This window comes from Orcinus orca, chromosome 6, assembly GCF_937001465.1.
Source record: "Orcinus orca chromosome 6, mOrcOrc1.1, whole genome shotgun sequence".
Classification (NCBI taxonomy): domain Eukaryota; kingdom Metazoa; phylum Chordata; class Mammalia; order Artiodactyla; family Delphinidae; genus Orcinus; species Orcinus orca.
This window is the reverse complement of record NC_064564.1, coordinates 27,219,638-27,243,581: the sequence shown is the minus strand read 5'-3', so window position 1 is coordinate 27,243,581 and position 23,944 is coordinate 27,219,638. Positions and strand designations below refer to the sequence as shown.

The window sequence follows — 23,944 nt, the reverse complement described above, 5'->3', positions numbered from 1 at the left end:
GCTTGTCAAGGTGAGGGGGCTAGGAGGCTTCTGAGCAGAGATGTGCAGCAGGCTGGTAACTACACAAGTCTGACTTTCAGCCAGAAGTTTGGGCTACGCAGGAACATTCATAGTCTTTGGCACAGGGTATTTAGAGCTCAGGGACTGGCTTGTTTATTTAAAAAAACACACACAAAAAAACCATGGTTGACGAAAGCCAGATATGGGAAACAACCTAAACATTCACTCACAGGAAAATTAACCTCCCACCACAGTGTTATGAGATGGAATTTAACCTCCTGGCTTAAAAAAATAAATCATTACTTTCACCTATTATACAGAAGAGGTTTTACTCCTAGGGGAAAGAAAAGCCAGAAAAGGTTCTGTATTATTTAAGGAGTTCATACTCTAAGTTTCTCCCGGAAAGTCACCTCCTGCGGCCTACAACTGTCTGAGGCCAGAGGAACCCTAAATTCAGTGTTGAAATGACCGTGAGCTAGTAGAGAAGCCTGGAGAAGAAAGCACAGCCATGTGAGGCAGTAGTCCATGGGGGGGCTTCCCTCTCAAGTCCAATCACCACGTTTCCCCCTTATTCAGGAAATCCTGGGGAAAGGGCAGCAGGATGTGTTAGAAGCTATAACAGCTGAACACTCAGGCCTCTCTACCATCAGGTCAGCACCGTAGGATATGACTTTCCACGCAAGTTCAGGAGTTGCAGAAGGCGCCTGAACAGGGATGCTATTGTGGTTATAAATTATAGGAAGTACATGCCACCTGCAGGCAGCCATATGTCTAATTAGGACATTATTTTTTATGTACTTTTGTGACCCAAACAGTCCATTCCGAACCAATAGACATTAGATTGCAGGGAATGGGAGTCCTTGTGTAGTAATACAGATTCCAATGTGAAAAGAAAATGGTATATTAGGATCCAGCAAAGCCTGATTTTGGGGGCTTTTTATCCTACATATATCAGTAGTCACCTTCCAGGTCTCCTGTCAGACCTGCCTTTCAGCTATAAGGTGCCAACCTCATGAAACTTCACTCATTTGCAATCCCTACCTTCTCAAGATGGTGGTGGTTACCATAGAGCTTAATGACATGGGTCAGAGATCCTTTGCCCTTCCACCAGATTAATTATATAAGCCATGGGTTCTTGATACTAGAGAGAAAATATAATTTTTTTCTCACTGTAAATACTGCTAGATTATCCAAAAACACACACCAGAATGTATAAGCAGGAATCAGTGTGGAAAGGACAAATGATAACAGTGAGGGACTTTGACCCATCTCTGCAGGATTTTGACAGAAGACTTTCTGGGCTCCAAACGTGCCTTGATGCCTGCCTGCCTTGAGTAGCTATGCCTGCAGCCAGGGAACCACAATGGGGTCAGCACATCAACTGGGGCCTCTGCGTGGGGAGTTGGATATTTAAGAGTCCAAATAAGAACATTCACTCCCAGAATTTCTTGCTAATCTGACTCCTGCATGGCAGAGGCCATTCTTATTCAATTAAACTCTCTTCCTGGCCTAGGGCAGGAGGAAAGAGAAGAGAGCAGCCAGGGGAGCCCTCCCCCAGCTCCTTGCCGAAGGAGGCAACGGTGGGTGGACACATATCGGATGGAGGCAAAGCCTGCTCTGAGATACTGCTCATGGCCAGATCTATGACTCCCCTCCCTTCCCACACTGCCTCCCAGGAGGCTGGGGCTGCCTGGGTACGTGTGGGAACAGAGATGTGATGGATAAGGAAGGCTGCAAATTCCTGTCGGAGGGCAGGTCTGGTTCCCCTCCCCTGAATCTGAGCTGCCTGGGACAGCTTTGACTAGTCAACTATGACAGAGATGAAGTGGTGCCTGGTCTTTGGCATCCACTTTGGCATCATTGAGCCCAGAGTTGCTATGTGGGAAGTCCTACTGCCCTGATTCAGGGGCCACTTGGAGGGACCCTGAGACTCCTTGCAGAGGGAGAAGGACCCTTCTGGCTTTGGCTTCTTGTCCTCCCTACCAAGGTCCAAGGCGTGGAAGTGAAGTCAGCTTGGACCCTCTAGACCAGGCCAGCCACCAGCCAAAGACCACCCAATACCCCATTGATGCCACAGAGAGCAGAAGAATTGGCCAACTGAGCCCTGCCTGGACACTTAATACTTCATCATATCAAAAGATATTTTAAAATGATGGCTGTTAGGCCATTAAGATTTGTTACAGGCAACAGATAACTGGAAGGAGGGAGTGATCCTCTCCTATCAAGCATCTCAAAGGACCCCTATGCTGCTGGTGCCCCCAAAGCACCAGCAACGGCGCAGAGGTCTGGTGTCTGTCTTTACACCAGCACTGCATGCAGGTCCCAAAGGGAGCTGGTCCAGCAACCGTTGAGCACATGGAGTGGATCCTGATTTCCATGACTTTGAAAAGGTACTGTGGACAGAAGGTGCTGCTGGTTTGCAGCCGTGAAACAAGGTATCACCTTGTATGCTTCCATGGCCCTAAGTCAAATAGCACAGGGTTAAACTCCTTCAGGGTCTGGACCTAGAGCCTGATTTCTCAGTCCTGGCTGTACATGGGAATCATCTGGAGAGCTTTTAAAAAGTACAGTTGCCTGGGTACCCCTCTCTGAGGCCTGAGCATTGAGATTTTTTTAAAGCTCCCCAGGTGATTCTAAAGTATAGTTCATTTTCAGAACCATTGACCTAGGAGCCATTAAGGGTGTAAAAAAAAAGTCTAGGATTACTTGAAGTTAACTTAGAACAAACAAAAATAAAGGAAGAACTTCAACAAGTGTTAACTCTGGGATGAGTGCAGCCTGCCACCTCCCCCTCCCTCAAGGCTGGTGGGAAAACAGAATGCTAAAATCTCATCTGTGGTGAAATTTTAAAAGAAGAGTAGGGCTTCCCTGGTGGCGCAGTGGTTGAGGGTCCGCCTGCCGATACAGGGGACATGGGTTCGTGCCCTGGTCTGGGAGGATCCCACATGCCGCGGAGCGGCTGGGCCTGTGAGCCATGGCCGCTGAGCCTGCGTGTCCGGAGCCTGTGCTCCGCAGCGGGAGAGGCCACAACAGTGAGAGGCCTGCGTACCGCAAAAAAACAAACAAACAAAAAAAAAAAACAAAAGTAGAAGAGTATATATATGTATATGGACAGATATAAAACTTCTGCAAAGCCAGCTAGGAAATCTTAACAATGGGTACCTGGGGTAGAGGGTGGGAGGAGGAGGGGAAGCAATGGGTGATAGAGGGAAGTGCCATTTGTAGTGTTACAAACCCCACAGGTGACCTCCATCAGTGAGTTCTAAATTGGAGTTGTGCAGCACCTGGTGGCTTTCTGGGATTCAAGCGTAGTGCCCCCTAATCAGCTCACCTGTCCAAGCTTATTAACATTGGAGGGGGGGACCCTTTGGTTTTGTAAATGATGAAAGAAATGGGGTGGTGGGTATGTAGGGAGGGTCTAGGAATAAAGGTTCCATGTAGATGGGAAGTACTTGGATGTTTCAAATCGCCTACCCAGCCTGTGTTTGAGGCCCTAGCACCTTTGTGGGGTGTAAGTGGGCAGCACCTGAGCTTGGACACTGGCTTCCAGGGCCATGCAGAGCAGCACGAGGCTTCTCGGGGAGACTTAGTTGGCAGTGGACGCACAAGGAGCTGTAGCTGGGCAGGAGGCCAGCGGTTTGCAAAGTCTTCAGGTGTAACTGAGGGCACCTTCAGAGTATGAGTGGGAGCTGCCATCCGCAGGTCAGGTGTACCAAGCTCTAGCCATCTGGATACAAGTGTGTTTAAAGCTCTCAGATATCCAGCATCTCCTAACCCAGCCAGGTGTGCCGCCACGCTTCACTGCCTGCAAACCTCAATTATCGCTAACAGTACGATATGACACTTAGTTTGGATGAAGAGGGCTGAGATCATGAGGACCATCTGGTATCCATTGTTAAGCCTGGCTGCTCATGAGTGAGAGATGACGAAAGTCACACATTGCTTACCTCTGCGATTAACAGGGTCCTTAGCTACGTACGCAACATAGTCTGTTGTATCCTGTGAAAGAAAAATGAGATGTCACATCACTAATCACAGGTGAAGACAGGACAGCAGACACATCATGCATACAGCAGATCAGTAATCAAGAGTAGCCCTGATGACAGCCCAGCATTTCTCAGACTGTACAGTGGGCAGGAATCACCGGGGATCTTGTGAAATGCAGATTCTGACTCCACAGGCCAGGAGCTGGGCCCGAGGTTCTGCATCTGCAGACAGCTCTCACAAGACACTGATGCAGCTTCGCCACACCCACACTTTGAGCAGCAAGGGTGTGAAGGGCATCCATTCTCAGCATGTCGGATCACTGAGGAGCTATAAACACACTAATACCTGAGTCCCAACTCCCAGATAATCTGATTTAACTGGTGTGGATGTGAGGCCCAGGCATTAAGGATTTTTAAAAGCTCCCCAGATGATTCTATTATGAACCAAGGCTGAGAGCCACTGCTGTCAGCTGTCTCCAACAACGATCCTCAAATCTGAGCTGGGGTCAGAATCCCCGGCAGGGCTTGTTACAGCACAGATTGCTGAGCTCCAGCCCAGGGTATCCGATTCGGCAGGTCTGAGGTGAGGCCCCGAAACGTACATTTCTGACAAGCAACCAGGTGCTGCCGCTGATCTGGGGGCCACACTGAGAAAATTAGAAGTGATGTTCAAAGGCTGGTTGCAAACATCCCTCATGGGTGGATGAGATATGGATACGATGACACAAGTAGTAATTTTAATTCTTTTAAGATATTTCAAAAGCATGAGCTCTATTTAGAAGTCTCACCCTTACACATGAAATATAAGTCCCCTTGCCTGCCTCATCTACTTGGCATGCAGAGGAAACGATGACCTCAGGAGTGAGCCGAGGTGACCATGTGAATTTTAGTTTCTAAACAGAGGAAACAATAATTCTCTTAATTCTTGAAAGCAAAAGAAAGACTTTCCTGCAAAGTTGACATTTTCAACATTCAAAAAGTCTGGGGGGGGCATGGTAAAGGTCTCCTCGTTGTTGTGGATATTTCCCCCATGTGATGGTTTTTGAGGACTCCAAGGTTATCGATTAGCTTCCAATGTTTTCAGCATCTGCAAGATTCTCTGTCGTGAGTTCCTTCTTTGTGATACTCTATGGGCAGAAGAAACGACCCCTTCTTTCTCCACAGGGCTCCAGAAAACCCTCCAATGTGTGAGGGGAAGAGGGAAAGTGAGTGTGGAGGCAGGGGAGGAGGATGCAGTGCTTCTGAGAACCCACTGCAGGGTGCAAGTCGCTTTTCCAAACATCACTGCCCTGCAACTCAAAAACACCCACTAAGACTAAGAAGGGAGAGAGCTCTTCCGGCAGCTCTTGACGTATTGGACTGCTACCCTGAGGTCATTCTCCAGCATGTAGTCTATCTAAGCTGTTTCCCCTTCCTGCTCAGGCTCTATCCTCTCTCTTTTTCTCTCTCTATCTCTGTCCTTTGGTGTATTCACAGACTGACCTGGGAAAGGGAGTGGGAGTCCATCAACCGGTCGACCTGACTTCCTGCCATTTCATCAAGGAAGATCGGGTCAGAATCTGAAGTTACTGGCAAAAATAAGGATTGTAGCTTGTAATCATAGACACTCTTCCTGGATTCAGGAGATGTGAATGTCAGAAGTGGACTTAGGGAGCACTAGCTTCTCAGTCTGAGATCCATGGAACCCTAGGGTTGGGCAGGTATATTCTCCAGTGTTTGAGATGTCACCAGAATCTCTTTTCATGCTTTCATTTCTATGATAATCTTAAAAGTTAATACAGTAATATGCGGGGTCATCTGAATGACACCTGTGCCATCAAGCTCTGCACGCAATTTCAGTGCCAAGATTTTCAGTGGGGTTTCCAACATTACGGGTGCCAGGTTTTTAAAGAATCAGAGAGAAAAGAACAGTCAGATGGCTTTGCCCCACCTGAAGCAAATTAATGTCACATTTGTACACAATGATGTACCACTGAAGTGTTTACTTGAGTGGAAGAAATCAGTGGAAGGAGTGAGTCATCTGGCGCCTGTGGTAGTAGAGAGATGCTGACCTCAAAGGCTTCTGCACCATGGTAGCCAGTTCTAGAGTCACATTGGGAGCAGAGATTTAGTTTCAACAAAACTTTACTCATCACAGTAAATTAATTTTACTTTGAATGTTATTGCCTTTACTGTGTTTATTTGTACTTAATTTCCAAGTTTGATTGGGATTTACAGTTTAATAAAAGGAATAAACATAAGGAGTCTATACATAATTTATTTTTGTACATATTTGTGTAACAAAACTAATTTGAGTCCACATTAGTAGCATATACAAGGAAATTCTTCTTTTTAAATTCTTACTCCAGTCTGAGAAATGCTCCTCTGGCTTCAAGCTAGGGAAGGAAGACTAGGTAAGAGATGTGATGTGTCCCTGTCACTCAGATGATCAATGGCCAAGCCAAGGACACAGCTTTTCCAATGCCAATATTGATGCATTCCCGGCACAGTGGGGGAGTGTATTGCTGTTAAAACAATGTTCTTGACATCACCCAGTCACACAGTGAGCACTCTAAGTGCCAAAGATGGGGATGCCAAGTGCTTGTTCTGTATTTACCCATGTCTGTTCTCACTCCCCAAGTTTTTCTGAGCCTGACCATTATTCTGGCTTTCTTTTGGTGATCTTTTAGAACTGCTAGTAATAGTAGATTATAATTGTAGTATGCCTTTTTTTTTTTTTTTTTTTTTTTTTTTTTTGCGGTACACGGGCCTCTCACTGTTGTGGCCTCTCCCATTGTGGAGCACAGGCCCCGGACGTGCAGGCTCAGCGGCCATGGCTCACGGGCCCAGCCGCTCCGTGGCATGTGGGATCTTCCCGGACCGGGGCACGAACCCGTGTCCCCTGCATCGGCAGGCAGGCTCTCAACCACTGCACCACCGGGGGAGCCCTGTAGTATGCCTTTTTTAATTGCAGGGATTAACTGTGTTTTCCAGTCTGTCTTATTTGACATTTCAAAATACCATTTTCTCACCCAGTAAACTGAGGCACAAAGCAAAAAGTAGATATATACTTAGCAGCAGAACAAGGAATAGGACCTAGAATTGTTGGTTTTATTTAAAAGGTATACCAATTGTAATGGTTATAAATAAATTTGGAATGAGAACTCATGCACAATGTGATGTGCATTTGAATTGGTTAAAATAAAAAGTAACCAGGCTTCCTGTCCCCTGGAATCATGACATTTTCTGTATCAGAAAAAAAATATTAAAAGTTATGAATTACTTTAAGGGTCACTGAATGTTTCCTTTTTTTAAGAGGAGGTGATAGGGAAAATTGAAAATAGTTCACAGGTCTTTGTGCATAGTGGAGAATAAAATAATTTTAACACAGGACAATGTATTTGGCTTTCCGTTTTCTAGATCTCTGCATCTCCACTCAATGTCAACATGAAGATGAGGTTTGAGACAAGTTCTTGAAAGGAGATATTGATGCAGGTGTGCAACGTTTCTGCCTCTTATTTTTCAAACTGGGTTACCTTCCAAATTTAAGAATCTATGGCTCTAAGCATCACATTAGGCAAGCAAGTAGACAGCCACTGCAAATTAACTAGATCTGGTTACAGATATAAGTATAGATATGTGTATATGTGTAGTACAGGTAGAGAATGAGTGTATACATATGTCTAGATATAATCTTCAGAAATGCTCCTTAGATGGGCTTGATTATGGAACACTTCCACTTTCTAAACATACATCTCAGTGAGGTATTTCATTTTGCAGTGGATCATAAGAAATTAAAGGATTGGAAATAAAGTAAAAGAAGGGAAGGGAAGGAAAAAAGAAGAGGAAAGCATCCTGGAAGACTTCTGAAAATTAGACCCTAAATATGAAATAGGGCCAAAGCCAGTGGAACCCACTGAATGAGATGTTTAAATAATGCTCTGGTCATCCTGTGACACTTTAGCAGAGGATTAAGGGCAAAGAACCATCTGCAGGGTGGCCAAATCCCTCTCCTGCCAGTGCCCTTGGCTCAAGGGTCCGAGACAGGGAGACTCCTGGGGCCTCTCCCTGCAGCCTGCATCTCCCCAGCAGGAGCTCAGTGCTAGGGAGATAGGAGTGATGCCTCCCTGGAGGCTGTAGCAGGTGGGAGAGGGAAGGGCAGGCGCAGGCTTTCCTGTGGCTGAGACACTCAGTGTCATGATTATACTGTCCTTTGGGAACATCGAGATTGGAGCCAGCAGTGGAGATCACTCCCTCGATTTGGGTTTCAATGTGCCAACAGCAGTTCTGCAATCAGGTTACACAGGTAGGAGTATGTCAGGAAAGATATATGAGTTAAACACAGGGCATGGTAAAAATCCCCTTCCCGGGCTAGAAATAGACAAGGTCCCTGGCCTTGGGATAAGGAGTAATATAATGCACTAATTACTCAGGCTATCTTGGACCAGTAAACTCTTACATAAAATCTGAGCATTGTCTACCGATAATTTGACAAAATAATACAAACAACAATAATGATAACAGAAACACTGCCCTGCCTGAGGAGGAAGTGGTTTTCTGAGTCCTGCCTTTCCTGACACTGAAACTGAATGCTGGCATTGTATCGTAGAATTCCTGACCGAATGTGGGGAGCAACTTCCCTTGTTGTTCCACCTTCTTAATAAAAGAAGCAATGAAAACTAGAACATTCTCGTATTCTCTATCCTCTCTCTTTTTCTCTCTCTATCTCTGAAACTCCTTCCCTGTTGGCAAAACAAAGCATTAAAAGACTACAGTGTTAAATTTGGAGAGAAAAATACCAATTTCAAATATTTATGAATAAACCAGACTAAGTAAATTCACAGCCTTTGAATAGACTTAAAATCCAAAAATGGAAGACTCTAAGGGAGAGCCAGTAGAAAAACAGGAACAAAGCAAGATTAGCAGAGTCACGAGTGCACTCCAGCAACTTGAGAAACCAGCAACTTAAGAAAGCCAGTGCTTCAGGGATTTTTGACAGCTTTTTACTAATGAAATGAAATTTAATGGTAGGTCCTTGTCATGGGTTACCCCTAAAAAAAAATGAGAGTCAGGAAGAGCTTATGAAAGGGAAGTGGAAATAGTTGGTATCACAGCTAACTTTCTTTATAGGGTCCTAAGAGGCATGCTTCTGAAGCAGGGCCCCTTTGCAGCAATTCTGACAAGAGCAAGAGGAAACAACTCCACGGGCACTTACCGGGTCTCCGCCAGAGGCAAAGGAGATGGACTGCATGTGATGATTCGCTATAATCTGCCAGGTCCAAAACAAGAAAAGAGATGTGCCGTTATTACCTTTCCCATGTCTTGGAAAACTTACTGTTTGTTGGCAGGAAATACAAATCCACAAGGATTCCTGATAATTGGTAAAATTCATACCCAATGAAAATAACAATTATAAAAGTAATAACAATAGATAACCCTGAATGAACTTTCACAACGTCAGATGCTCATCTAGCTGCTTTGCCAGAATTATCTCATTTAAGTCTCACAGCAGCCCTATGAGGTAGGAACTATTGCAATCCCATTTTACAGATGAAGAGCCTGAGGCCCAGAGGGGCTAATCAGCTGGCTCAAAGCTCTACAGCTAGTTAAAGGCAGAGCTGTGACCGAACACAGGGGATCTTAACAACCATGACTCTTTGAGAAGGAAAACGTCTCAACCACACACCAAAACATGTCAACTGTGCAGTTTCTGTTTCCAAAGACACATGGGGTCTTTGGTACAGACCCCATAGCTGGAGTGGAGGGAAGTGTGGCTGTCTCCTACTTCATCCCATTTGTATCATGAGCACATGAATTAGAAAGCCGGCATCCAAGATCAAAATTGGTGTCCTCTCAGGCACTCTTGTAATTTATCAATTTAAAAACCACCGAGGATGTTCCAAGTTAATTTTAAATTGGGAAATTTCCATTAGCTTTATAAACTGCAGCATACGGTGGGATTTAGTAGACACTGAGTAAATTAGGAGCTGCCCTAAATTTAAAAGGCTACATAAGTCTTCCATGCTATTTTTATCTTTTTAAAGACAACATAGTGACATTGAAGTAAATTTCCGGGGGTGGGAACAGCACTCTCGTCTCCATCCCAGCATAACCAGGTTTCTTTCTGCACAGCCCCCTCAGGTCCTCGCCGGCAGGCAGGCAGAATTTACAGAGCTGTAATCCTACCATCCAAGGGATTTTTCCAACCATGCTCCAGTAAAACTCAAAGCAAAACTATAACTGAATTACAAGATAAAATTAGATATTTTTAAATGCCTACTTCACTTGTTGGCACTTGCAAAACTACTCAGGATCTAGAAAAGCCTGAGTATATCGATGAATAAAAACAACGAGTCCAGCTCTGTAGCCTGTACCCAAACCCAGCTGGATCAGACTAATAGCTGCCCTTTGCAGCTTTCTGAATTCTGCCTCTAGTCCAGGGGCAGAGGGCTCCCAAGAGAGCAATGAGGACATAGCAGTCCCCAGATGATGACAAACTATGACTTCTAAAGTTGTTCATTTTTTGCTTATTGAATTTTTTGTTTATTTAATTTTTGATTCTAAAGCAGCTCTAAAACTGGGGTTTGGAAATCAAAGTGAACACACAGATTTAAGAAAAAAATGGAAATCATATTTGGCCAACGTGACCGTTACTGCGTGATTGTATGTTGTCCCTTTGGGTAAGATAGACATTGAAAAGGAGAGTAAGAAAATTAGAGCTAATTAACTAAAGGATGTGTTTTGCTCTGAGGGTGTTTCATCTTGCTTCTTCTCCTTGAGAGCTCTGAAAAGGAGAGCTAGCTTTGCCTTTCTGCTGGCTCTCTGGTTTGCGAAGGGTCTGCCCACTCGGGCTCCTTGTATTTGCTACAGCCTGGCCCTTAACTCGGGAGAGGCAGAGGGATGTGAGCTCTGGGTCCTGCCAAACCTTCCTCAGACTGTGCTCATGTCACCTGAGCTGCCATTCCCCAGGCATCCCCCCAGCCCCACACTCCCTCCCACATCCACATAAACAAGGGCGGGACAATGAGACCTGGATACGCCCAACCAGCCCCCAACCCGAGGATGGGATGGCCAACCATGGTGACCTCATCGTTTCTGCTCTGAGAGTCTGCCTCTCTCTCCCTTTTTTTATTTTTTGAGGTAGAAGGGAGAATTAGGAGATAAGATCTCACAGAATTGAGGACTGTGGTCTGAGGATTCCTACAAACAAAAGGTATAGAAGCCACATGAATAAGAATGAAAGAGAACAGACTTGTGGTTGCCCAGGCAGAGGGGGCAGAGGGAAGGACTGGAGTTTGGGGTTAGCAAATGCAAACCATTATATATAGAATATATAAACAAGAAGTCCTACTGCATAGCACAGGGAGCTGGATTCAATATCCTGTGATAAACCATAACAGAAAAGGATTTTCAAAAGAATGTATATAAATGTATAATGGAATCACTTGGCTGTACAGCAGAATTAACACAACATTGTAAATCAACTATACTTCAGTTAAAAACAAAAAGAATGGAAGTGAGCGTGTGAGGGCAGCGCCGAGCAAGGCACACCGTGAGCCACCACGGTGCTCAGCAGGAGGCAGCTCCAGAGAAACGCTGAGCCTCTTGCACGTTCTTAATCTGCCACCTAACGACTGGTTACCCATCCCTCGGAAGGGCCGATGAGAAAAGACAGGGGATTATCCATCAGTTGAGTGAGGACAAAGGAATGGAGTGAGAAGTGGCATCCACTATGTCAAAACACAGCCCAGGTGTTGCCTCTCATTTCTATGCTAGATATAGAATTTATTTCAACATCTTGGGTTGGGACAGGGGTGCGGTGGTGTCCCATTCATCCTAAATGAAGCTGGGGATGCTGCTTGCTTACCTGGGGAATATGGAATCAATAAATATGAATATGTATAGCAACATGAAGGTACCCCTAGGCATCCCTGGTAACACACTGCCAGAGTCAGGAAGTGTGTCATTCAGAGGTCTGTGGATTGCCCATCCCTCTCCGTGTAGGCACATCCAAATCCCAGCTCACACTGCCAGCAGCAGAGGCCCAGACTGGGCAGAGCAAGTGAAGGATGGCTTCGCTCCACCTCCCACCTTTATGGTTTATGAGCATTTTCACCTCCTTTGCCTCCTTTGGCCTTTAGAACTCCCCTGCTGGTTTCAGGACAGCTACTCATACACCCACTTTCCCAGCTAAAGGAACTAACAATCAGAGAAACTTAAGATATAGACACTGAAGAAAAACCCAACTATCTTAACAGGGTTTTCCTCAGTAAGCATCATCGTCCCCACCTCAGTCAGTAAGGGCCCTGTCCGCACTGGACATGCCACAGATGTGCCATACTGCACCAACCTATGACACTGTCAACTAAGAGAGGCTCCAAAATAACAACCCACGAAGAAGTAAAAAAATACTGTCAATTAAACCATGACATGCCACCATCTCAAAGATGATAAATCTGAAAATAAAATGTGGACGGTAGAACCAACAAAATACAATATTAAAGAAAGCAAAATAGGTCAAGGACATTGAGAGGAGACCTCTGGGCATACACACACCTCTTTTTACACTATAAGTAAACTGATGAGTTCATGCATTATCCTCAAAAAAAGGGTAATTTATAGCAGAATTCAAGAGACCCAATTCCATCTATCATTCTGTCAGCGACCTTTGGAAGTAGCCAGAGTTTGTGGACTGGTGAAGATTTTACACAAATGTGCTCCGCAGGGACCCAGTAAAGCTAGAAATGGGAAGCCTTGTGCAACAGCCATGGTTTGGGGGCTATGGGCAGGGCAGGGCCTGAGCACCTACAGACCTGTTTCGAGTCTGGGGTCCGCAGGTTCAGGCTGGCGGTGGATATGGTCAGGGAGATGCTCATCCCCGCAAACTGGAGGTTGCTCTTGCCCAGGATGCTGGACAACATTTTGCTCGGAGGCTGTGAAATCAAGCAGCATTATTTTAGCTTTCCGTTCACAGGAGGCCACACTGTCAAGGCCTCTACGCTGTTATCTTCCACACCTTCAACCTCCACCGTCCCCTCTCATCGGGCACGTGAAGGCAACATTCCAGGAATGAGCTGGGAGTGTGGGATCTGACACTAACATACAAACTCTAGAATACGCAATAGGCAAACTGTAAAGCACCTAATATACACACACTGAGATGACAACTCTGCTGGAAGGTCAGAGGTGTCAGTACACCAGGCAGCTCCTGTTGGGGTGTGTCTCATGGGGTCACTCATAAGTCCCAGGAAGGCGCCACAGGCCAGGGCCTGAAGCTTTGCAGCCTCAGAAACCAGTTTCATCCTACCAGGAATCAAACTACTCAGGACCAGACTGAAATGGAGCAGCTCATGGGGCTGATGAGCAACTAAATGGTCCAGTTAAAACTCAGGGGTCTGGAGCCAGCACAAGGATGGACAGACCCAGTTCTGCTCTAACTGGTGCATCAACCAGCCCTTCAGAACTGTCCTTGGCACAGGGACCCACTAGCTGTCCCTTCCTTCCTTTTCAGAGTAGAACATGCCCTCTTTTGAGATGCCAATTAAGACTAGTTCTTAACCAAGCAGGCATCGCTTTTGAATCCCCTACCAGAGCTATTTAAAAATAGAGATGCCTGGGCCCCACCCCAGAGATTCTGATTTAGCATACCAGGGGTGAAGCTCAGAAATCGACATTGTTTCCACCACTTTCACCAAGAGGCCTGAGAGGGAACCCCGAGACTTGCTGGTCGGGTACCAAGTGGCTGTGAAAGACGAGGTTCCTTATCTCAGTTCTCAGATGCCCTCCTAGTTCCTGTATTCAAGGTTCTGGAGCCTTGCCTGGCTTCTATGTCCCCTGTGGGCTGACTGGAACACAGGCTGGCACATCTAGATGAGTCTTCATCCAAAGTTCTCTGCCTGAAACCCAGTTGCTCTGAGGGCTCACAAATGTCTCCGGTCTACAAAGACAGAGCTGACCCTCAGCCCTGGGAGCAGCAGAGGCAATCACACAACCTGCCCCAGAGCCTCAGCCTCAGGACAGACTCGGAGATACTCACAGGGATGCGCTCGCCACCATTCAGTCCAGGCATAGAAAAGTCTGGATGGTGGATATTTAATTATGTATTCACTACACACTTAAGAAAAGAGTTTTTCTGAGCTTTGTCTTAATCCAGTTTTTTCCTTCTGGTCCAACCACCTCCAGGATGAAAAGGTCGAGTCCAGGGGTTGAACGTGCAGCCCGTGGAGCCAGGTGGCCTGAGCTTGAGCTCAGCTCCACCACCTTCTCGCATTGTGGGTTCTTATACCTGTGCCTCAGTTTTTAACATCTGTAAAATGGGGATATTCAATGGTGTTCTAGAGCTGTCTTGTTCCAGCTAATGAGAGACAATTATTAAATTTTTAGGAATTTTATGAGCTGGCCATTAAAAAGAGCTGCTATTAAAAATTAATTTATGTAAACTTACAATTAAATCAATTACATTTTTAAAAAAACAAACAATAAATACTCAAAACTCATCACTTCCTAATTGTTTCCACATTAGCTATTACCTATGCTGTTCAGGTTATTTAGTGTGGACAATGTCCTTGTCCACTACATGTAGTGGGGACACTGTGTAAGGGTGACCGACCGCACATCTCTTCCCAACTCCACTTTAGAGATGTCAGGTTAGAGCTTGAAATCGGCCATTGTGGAAGCGTTTATGCCACAGAAACTGGCAAACACAGCAAATTTAGTGCTTCTCAGTCTCCACCTCCAGCCCCAAGAGCCTGTTGTTAAACTATTACCAGCACACCACTGAGGGCATCAACCACAGAGTCGTTCTAATGAAATGAACTAATGTACATAAAGGCTGAGAAGAATGCCTGGCCCTGGTTTACATGTCTTTCAGTGTAGATCTGGGGTGTTTATTTTGACAACCCTATCAGTTAGCCTTGAGAGCTAAATGTCCTCGTCAACCACATGGCAAAGAGGGAATATAAGCTCTTTTTGTTTTTAAAAGTGACAAGAGTCACTGTGAGTTATGCCCTTTAAATCAACAGATGTCTCTTGGCTCCCCTTTGCCCAGCAAAAAAAAAAAAAAAAAGTGACAAGAGCCGGGACATGGAAAAGAGAAACGGAACAATTGTGTGTGATTAAAGATGCTGAGTGGTGACAGAAGAGAGAAGAAGTAAAAGAGACACAGGTAGGCACGGAGCCGAGAGAACAGTACCTTTCTTTTCCTGAAGGCTCCCTTGGCGCCAGGGACGGCTTCGCAAACCCGGCTGATGGCTTCCCTTAAGAGAACAGGAAGAGAGAGATCCATTTTATCCCATCCTTCAGGATTACATAACCCAGACGTTCTACACGTGCGAAAAACAAAACTAAGCAAACCACATCTTAGAGCCTCTGGCTGGCAGTATCCTAATTCTTTCTGTTGCTGTGGTTGTATCTTAAGGGTGGGATATGAATCGATGCCACACTTTCTTTTTTCTGTTTTTAATGTTTGGTTAAGATTATATTTTAGAAAATCAGTACCCTGAAGTGCTGAAGTGTACTCTTCTCGATGTCCTCTCCATGGCCATGGTCATGGCACAAGGCCCAAACCTAATCAAGCATTGCTATTGATTAAGATCTTTCTGAAGTGAGTCAGAATGTAATTAAAAGAAATTTGGTCCTCTGAGTTTTATTCCAGCTTGTGCAGTTACTAAATATCATAAAATCAAGAGGATTTTGAAGGAGGACAGGAACTCCAGGGGTACACAAATGAGCCAGAAATGAGGCTCTGCATAGGCATTTCTAAAGCATCTACAATGTGCTGGGCACTGTCTTGAGGAAGGAGGCAAGGAGCATCCTAGGTACCAAGGGGGGCTGACAGAAGGACCAGCTGCAGAGGGTCTGACCCACAGGTCTGCCCGGCGCAGGAGGGCACGGGAGCAGTGGGAGGGTGAAAAAGTAAGACTAGACAGAGACTGCTACAGTCCAGAAGCTGGAGGCTGGTGGGGACGTGGCTTGGGCAGGTGCTTGAAAGCAAGCATAGCTCAACTTTGTGACTCGGCCTCAGTGAGAAATAATGGGTGATATGCCAAAGGCAGCTCCAAAGTCAGGAGCCCAGAAAGGAGCTGGGTGAACTTCTCAACTCCCACATGGGGAAGGACAAAATAGTAAAAGAACACAGAAAAAAAAAAAATAGGAATATGGAGAAACACTGAATGATAGAGAAGATAATAGGTCCTTAGAAACATTCCACAAACTTTCTCAGCTGAATACTTCTTGAAATTATTTTCTATCATCTAGAAACATAATTACTGTCACAATGCGATGCTTTTAAGGGAAATATGACCTTGTCAAATTAGGTGAGAGACTATTAAGATAAGCTTCACATTTGCCATTCAATTCATTGTACAGAGAGAAGAAAGAAATACTATTTTAAAAGTTCAGATGCCATAAAAACTATAGATTATGAATCACCATGACTCAGAAAAAGTTTGTTTGAAAGAAACAAGTGTTTTTTGATGTTTATCCTTAGTCATTTATTTTATAATAATATTCTAAAAGTGGTTCTATCAAAATAATCATCCAAAGTATTTTCTAAAGGTAAATTCCTTATTGAAGAGAGTCAAGTTGTTTCTCTAGAGAAACATGTATAAAAAGTATCTATATTTTATCTGTTTAATTTTTAAAGCTTGATGTGTGTCTGCACTGTACTTATTATATTAAATGATACATTTAGCTGAGCAAAGCAGCTCAGTCCCTGATAGTCCCAATAGGCTGGAAAGACATTATTTGGTGGAAAGTTTCCAGTAAGTCATTCCTTAAATACCCCTAGTAAGCATCGTATTTCCCATCCACTGACGTAGAGGATAAGAGAAAAAAATCAGTCTTGGATGACAGTTTTCAAAAAGGAAATGTCAAATGTCTAATATATTATATAGGTTACACATCATCAAACGTCTAATCTAGTCAGGCTATGAAGCTTGGGCAGAAGGCCTTGCTGCTTATGTGCCACTTTGGGAGACGGAGGTGGAAACAACCAGTGAGCATTAAGAGTGGGATTGTGGAGAAAATGTTGCAAATAATAAACATGGTCTATCAAACAAATCCTCCCACAGAGAGGCAAGCAAGCATCTCAGAGAACATTCAGAGACTCAATATTTTGGCCTTAAATTTTGCAAATGTAAGATGTTCCAGAAATTTATCAGAGCTCATGGACTCAAGAAAGTCCTAGGGATCCCCCCGTCAGCCAACCTTTAGAATTCCCAAAGAGATTTGCAAACCAAGCTGCTTTTCAGAAGAATGCTGTCCTTTCATCACTGGCAAAAATTTGTTTCTGATGCTCATATAAATTGTGTGTGTGTGAATTCTCACTTCAACCAGGTTGATGGTATCTATTTCTGTTTGAAATAGAAATGTAACATAACTATTAGTAATTGCAATAGTTAGATGACTGAAATTAGTAACTTGAACTCCAAAGTCTAATTTAAATATAACCATTCTTACCGTCTCTCCTTATTGCCTAGCAGAGTGCCTTTTGGTGAGTAGTGCTATTTTAATTGGTTCTTTTAGCAATAATTATTTAGCTTTGTGTAAATCCATTTAATCCCAGTTTGAGCCTCAGGTAGTGACTTTGCCCTGTTTTTAGTAATGGAGAGTGCTTCCTAACATTCTTTGCAGTAAGACCCCATTTTGGTAAGCCAACCCATGACCTTGGAGTTCAGTTAATATGAAAATGGAATATTTGGCACCTCCAGAGTCATCTGAAAGTAACTGAAGCCAGCCCCAAATGCTAACCCTTACTTTCTCATGAGTGCACCATCTTCCCCTTTTGTCTAAAATTCTCATCATTAGAGCCAGTACCTTTGATATTTTAATAGCTTTTTCATTAGAATGTAGTACTGGATCCTTTGAAATCACGCTGCACCATCTTACTCCCTACTCACCCATCTCATTGCTACCCACCCAGCCTCCCCAAACACACATACACACACACACACATTCGTATTTTACAGACTAAAAAAAAAAAAAAAAAAAAATAGGACATCTGGGTTACTTCTACACTCATTCACTCCTATTCTAGTGTGTGGGGGGGTGCAACAAACGAACACATATAATGGTAAATTGCAATCAATTTCATGAAGAAACAAGAAGGAGAGGTATGTAGAACGTGTGGATAAGTAGTACATGCCAGCCCCAAATATGTCTCTCTGGTATAAGGATCATGTTGAGCTGAAGGCAATTAAGAAGAAGCAGATACAAGAAAAGTCCCTGCACTTCCCCTATTGGCCTAAAAGCAGGACATAAATTTGTAAAGGCATCCCCTTCCCCTCTCTACCAAGAAGGACAGACATTAATCACTGGAGACAACTCTAGACCCTGATCAACTAAGAGATGCACCAGAGGAATCTGCATAACAAACCTTGTTACTAGCTCTTATCTTCCATAAGTTTCCTCATACATTTACCTTCCCACAGCTTGTCACCCCCAGAAACTCAAAGTCTTTTTTTCTGTGTCTTGTCAATTCTGTACAGATTTTTCATCTTCGTTTAAGATATAAGCCCAAGTTCTAACCACTTCTTTGAGTTACTCATCACTGAATTTCACTGCGAGCATGTGCACTTCGTGCTTTAATCAAGTTTGGTTTTCTCTTGTTAATCTGTCTTCTGTTAGTCTAATTTGCAGGGTCCCAGCCAAAGAATATAGGAGGGCAGAGCACAAAAGTTTTTTTCCTTCCCTACAGAAAAAATGCTGTAATGCATGTCAGTAGGGGTGAAGAGTTACCCAGTGAGTGGCATTTGAGTGCCTGGGCAACTATCCAGGAAAAAGTAAGTTGAGTGCCTATCTTATGCCTTACATGCAAATAAATCCTAGATGGATTGCAAATTTAATTTGTTTGTGATGAACCATAAAAGTACTAAAAGAAAATTGGGAAGACATTTTTAATCTCTGAATCTTAGAATGATACAGAAACCATAAAAGGAAATATTGACACAATATCATAAAAATAAAACTTTATGCACAAGAAAAAAATGGTAACATTTCACAGCCAAAGAGATAATTGTCCTAATATAAGTCAATAAGGAAAACATCAAAAACCCAATAGAAAATGAGTAAAAGATATGAACAAAGAGTTTACACAGGAGATAAATGGACCTTGAAAATATGAAAAGATTCTCAGCTTTACTCATAATAAGAATACAAATTAAAGCCTATACTAAAAGTCAATTTTCACAGCCAAAGATTTAAGCTTGATAAGAACTTGTTGGTAAAGTATCCCACATCAGTGAGAATGTAGCTTGGTGCAGCCTCTGTGGGGGCAGATTGGTCATATCCCTAACAAAACCCTTTCATCCAGCAGTTCTACTTCTGGGAATGCATCCTCTAAATACTCTCAGAAACAGGCCAGAAGATTCATGTACACACTATTGATTGCTGCAATGTTTTAATAGAATGATAGGAAACAATCAATACCTATCAAGGGCCAGTTCAATAAATTATGGTTCCTCCAAAAAATGGACCGTCAACAGCGTTGTTGATGGTGCCCTCTCCACTCTCACCTCCCTTTTCTCCTCAGCTCTCCCCAGGCCACTCTTGTTCCTACTAACTGTTCTGCAAAGTCGCCAACACCCTCCCTGGCACCAAATCGACAGGCAATCTGCTGTCCTCACTTCCTTGACACACTTCTTTTTCTTGACTTCTTGATCCCACAGTCCTCTGACGTCCCCCACCATCCTGGGTGCTCCTGGTCAGTTTCTCGCCTTCTCCGTGACTCTACCTCTAAATCACGGAGAGCCCCAAGGATCCGTTCCACCCACCTCCTCTCTGTCCTCTGTGTGACCTGCATGAGTGGATGGTACAATCTGAGAACGAGTTTACTGCCCCAATGTCTTCTGTCTAAATCCACTCGGGGCCAGCTCCTCCCTGGCCCCGGATGGAGCCCTGGGCATGCCCCGTATCTAGTCCACTCATTTCCAGAGAAGAAAATATCCTCAATAACTTACAACTTACTCCATTTTCCTATTTTAGAGGTAAAAATTCTTAGCCTCAGCATAATAATAAAAACCCAGAACATCATTTAAAGTTAGAGCTCTCCTCCTTCCCTTAGCACTGTCTGGGGCTCAAAACCTCCCAGTGGTCAAAGAAGGAGGTGCCTCCCAACCTTCTGGCTGCAGTTTCTGACCCCTTGACTGGGATGGTGCTCTGGGGGTGCCTATGAAGAAGTCAGGGAGCACTGAGTGACACTGACAGCCCCGGCTGGGCCCTCTGGCCAGGGTTGAGGTTTGCAGCCAACTCCTCCCACAGCCACTTTCCTTGTTTCTTTAAGGCTCCTCCCCCAACCCCGGGAATATTAGGGTGCCCATGCTGTGAAATGGACAGTGTCTGTTCTTCATCTGCCCACACACCTTCCCCCTCCTGGCACCAACACCCATGGGGCAGGTCCAGCCTCTTGCTGCTGACACGGCCCCAATCTTTAGCAGTAAGCATTCCAGGGTGAGTTCAGTGGGCTCATGGCCCCATTAGGGTGCCTCCTGCCCACAGCACCTTCCATCAGCGGGAGGTAGTTTCTCCCCAAACACACTCACTCCTGCTTCAGGTCTCAGTGGTGTGGTCCAATGGGCTCCCCAGGCTCTGGGTGACACATGCCAAAGTCAGCGTCATTTGCTGAAAGCCCCTCACTCTATCTGAAGCAAGGGGGAACCACCTGGCCCCTCCCACATTAACAGGGTAGGGATCACAGGACACAGGACTCTAGCCAAAGAAATCCTCTCTGTAATTCCCAGCTTCATTCATTATACTTTCCAGGTGAATGTTGGACAAATAACAGCAAAATAGATTCCCACGCCCATCTTGTCTTCCCAAACCCTGCCTGGGTGGTCCCACACCATAGCCCTTCAGGACTGCTGGAGCCATGCCCTGACTTGGATCTCAGCTAAACAAAGACAGAGTCTAATTTTACTCTGCAGTTACCTCCATCCACTCCTGTTCTAAGGTGTCTTATTGTCTCTAGCTCCAAAGGCCTCATTTGTCTTTATCTCCAGCCTCATTTGTCTTCCATCTCCCAGGATGTTGGTACCAAGATCTTATAGACAATTACCACATCCAATTGATATCTCCAGCTCATTGTCTAAAGTCTCCTCAGACTTAATCTTTTCAAACAAAGCCTTGACTGTCCCCACCAAAAGCATTCCTACCCTGGTCTTCCCATGGCGGAAAACGAGACCATGGTCCTCTAGAGAGCTGCCCTCACCCCCACCCAGGAACTGTCCTTGATCCTCCTGTGCCACGCCCACACCAAATCCATCACAGCCCTGACCACCATGGAGAAGGCAAGACATTCTGTGTTCTCAAGAAACCTACAGGGCAGCGGAGGAGATTAACAACTCATGGAATAGCCTAGAGAAAAAAGTAGCCACAGCATGGGCACTATTAACTACTAGAGGGCAATTCTGTCTTTCAGAGAAACGAGAGGGCATGTACACCCAGTCCACAGAGAAGCCTCATCACTAAAGGAGCTGGAAACCAGGGGCGGTAGAAGATCTCTGGAGAAAGTACAGATTGGAACTGGGCCCAGAGGAGCAGCCTTGTCGAGCAGTGGCTGTGCCGGGAAATGGCAGACTGGGTCAGATTTGCGGAAGGACAGCAAAAAGAGGCAGAGGAATTGAGAATTCAGACTCAGGTCCGAGAAGCATCCAGGGATGTGCTGAGGGGTGATAAACAGCAGAGGCCTTTTAAATAGGGCTAATATGATCGAAACAGGATTGAACGGACATTAACCTAGCAGCAGTGTGCAAGACACAGAAAGGGCTGAGAAACAGCAGGCAGGGAGACCAGCCCAGACTTCTGTGGTGAAAATGACAATGAAAAGAGGCCCATTTGGAGAAGAAAACTCACAGGTCTGCCTGATCATGGAGAGTAGAGCTAAGGGTAGGACTATAGACAGCTCACTCTCACTGTGGGGACAGCCTCTCTCCCTCCCCAAGGAGGCATGAAAGCAGCCGATTATCTCCATCGTGAAGCCATGAGACAGGCAGGCAATGTATGAGAGCCAACACACAGCAAGGATGGGGCCAGGAGGCTGCCAGCCAGGGTGAGAGGGCATGTGGGGGCCCAGAGTGCTAAGAGGAGCACTTAGAGCAAATGGCTTCTTCCCAGCTTCATCCGCACAAATTAATCGAAACTTCCCAGCACCTACAACCTAAAGCATCATACAGAGTTAAACACAATTTTAGGCATCAAAAATACCTTAATTTGTCGAAAGTAATTTCACCAGAACAGGTTGAAACCACTTAAATCTTCCAACAATAGGTATGTTGCAAGCATAAGTATAGCCATGAATTTTGAAATCTGTGCACCACTTGAAAAATCAGTGAGATGCCAAAGCAAGTTCCCTAATTGTCATAATTTTACAGTCACCCCTGCCATTTTTATCCCAACATTCCCAATGTTTGTGATTTGCCCCAGACACACATACATAGTAGGTGTCAATAACTACTGATTGATGATTATTAAACAGATGCAAAAAAAAACCAGTATCCTATAATTTCTCATTTTGAAAAAAAGCCCAATAGGAAACTAGAAAAGAGATTCCTTAACCTTGCTGTACAATATCTCACAAAATGAAAGATAAACCCTTAGGATTGCTAAAAATGTAGAACCAAAGAATAAAGCCCTCCCGAGACAATATTGAAGCTAATATTCCTAATGGTTTAAATAACTAAAGTTCGCTCAAGGTCACAGGTGGTGTCACAGACATCTTTGTTTGAGAGATCAGGGACTTGCTTCGTTCTTATGAACACTTTCAATGAATTTTCTTTTCCCTTTTAAAATTCTAACCGTTGGGTTAGAAAAAGTTCTCTACTCCCAATTCAGCTGCTTCAAGATGCTGATAAGCCAATCAAAAAGAAAGTTACACCTCATAATTGCTGTTTATGGCAGGTACAATTTTATAAAAAGCAAGGTCTCAAATAATCGGGATGGGTCCACCCAACCGCACTGTGCTCCAGGCAAGATGGTGCCACTTGCCTTCAGAACGCCAGCCACGAAGGGGCTGAAAGGGGCTGCCCAAAGTAGCGTGGAATCCACAGACCTTGGAAACCTTGCATATATCCGTCTTTACTGCCAGCTTTTTGGAGAGATGCATCTTCTGAGATCAACTACCACAAGCTCTAAAGAGCCCAACTCTGCTGAAATCTGCTTCCTAATAGCAAAGCGGAAATACAGGAGAAGCAAGCAAACCTGACCCCAAAGTCTCTGACCCTTTGGATACACATACCAAAAACACAAGGGGACCTGACTTTTGCCAGGCTCTGTTCTATGTGCTTTCATGGGATGGCCTCATTTAATCCTCACACATCCTTGGAAGGTAGGAGCATTGATGCTGGTTTTATAGTTGAGGAGATGGAGGCACAGAGTAGTTAAGCAACGTGCCTGAGATCACACAGCCAGCAAGCGCCTAAGCCTGCTCAGAGCCCAGGGAGTGAACCCACAGCTTTAAGAACCGGCCACGTGGGAGGTCCACGGAGATGGCACGTTTTCTGAACTCCAGTCTCTCTCTGGACCTAGGGAGAGCCCATCTGCTTGTTCCTCAGCAAGGTCACCCACAACAGGACTCAGAATCTTAGAGTTCTAACAATCACAGGACCACGTAAGGCCTTGGAAATCCTCAACACCAATTCTAACCCACCAGAAGTGGTGTGCAAGATGGGAACCGTGGGAACCAGAAACCAGGTGCCATATGTACTAAATCTACCTGAGTGGATAAACAAACCACGTTCAGAGGGCTCAAGTGAAACTGTGCTGGGAGTGAAAAAGAGCAGGGACACACACACAACATCAACCAGCCTGAACAAAATTATGTGGCATGAAGGAGATCAGACAAAGAAGAGTATGTGCTGCATGATTCCAGGCATATAAAAACTCCAGGAAATGCACACTAATTATAAGTGCTGATGCTGTGTGGGTGTCTGGGAGGCGGCAGGAGGCAGGAAGGGGCCTGTTCCCATACTCCCTGGTAGAAGCCTAGG

At 44.8% G+C, this 23,944-nt stretch overlaps 1 protein-coding gene across 4 annotated transcripts in view; it reads right to left on the bottom strand.

Annotated features, from left to right (window-relative positions):
* Positions 1-23,944, bottom strand: part of SHC3 (SHC adaptor protein 3) — a 151,119-nt gene that overhangs the window by 50,112 nt on the left and 77,063 nt on the right. For all 4 annotated transcript variants that reach the window (XM_033429607.2, XM_049711509.1, XM_049711508.1 and 1 more), the window contains 4 exons: positions 15,157-15,220; positions 12,779-12,898; positions 9,181-9,234; positions 3,948-3,999 (listed from right to left, as the gene is read on the bottom strand). In XM_033429607.2, coding sequence (XP_033285498.1) covers positions 3,948-3,999; positions 9,181-9,234; positions 12,779-12,898; positions 15,157-15,220 — 290 coding nt within the window. The remainder of the gene's footprint in view (positions 1-3,947; positions 4,000-9,180; positions 9,235-12,778; positions 12,899-15,156; positions 15,221-23,944) is intronic.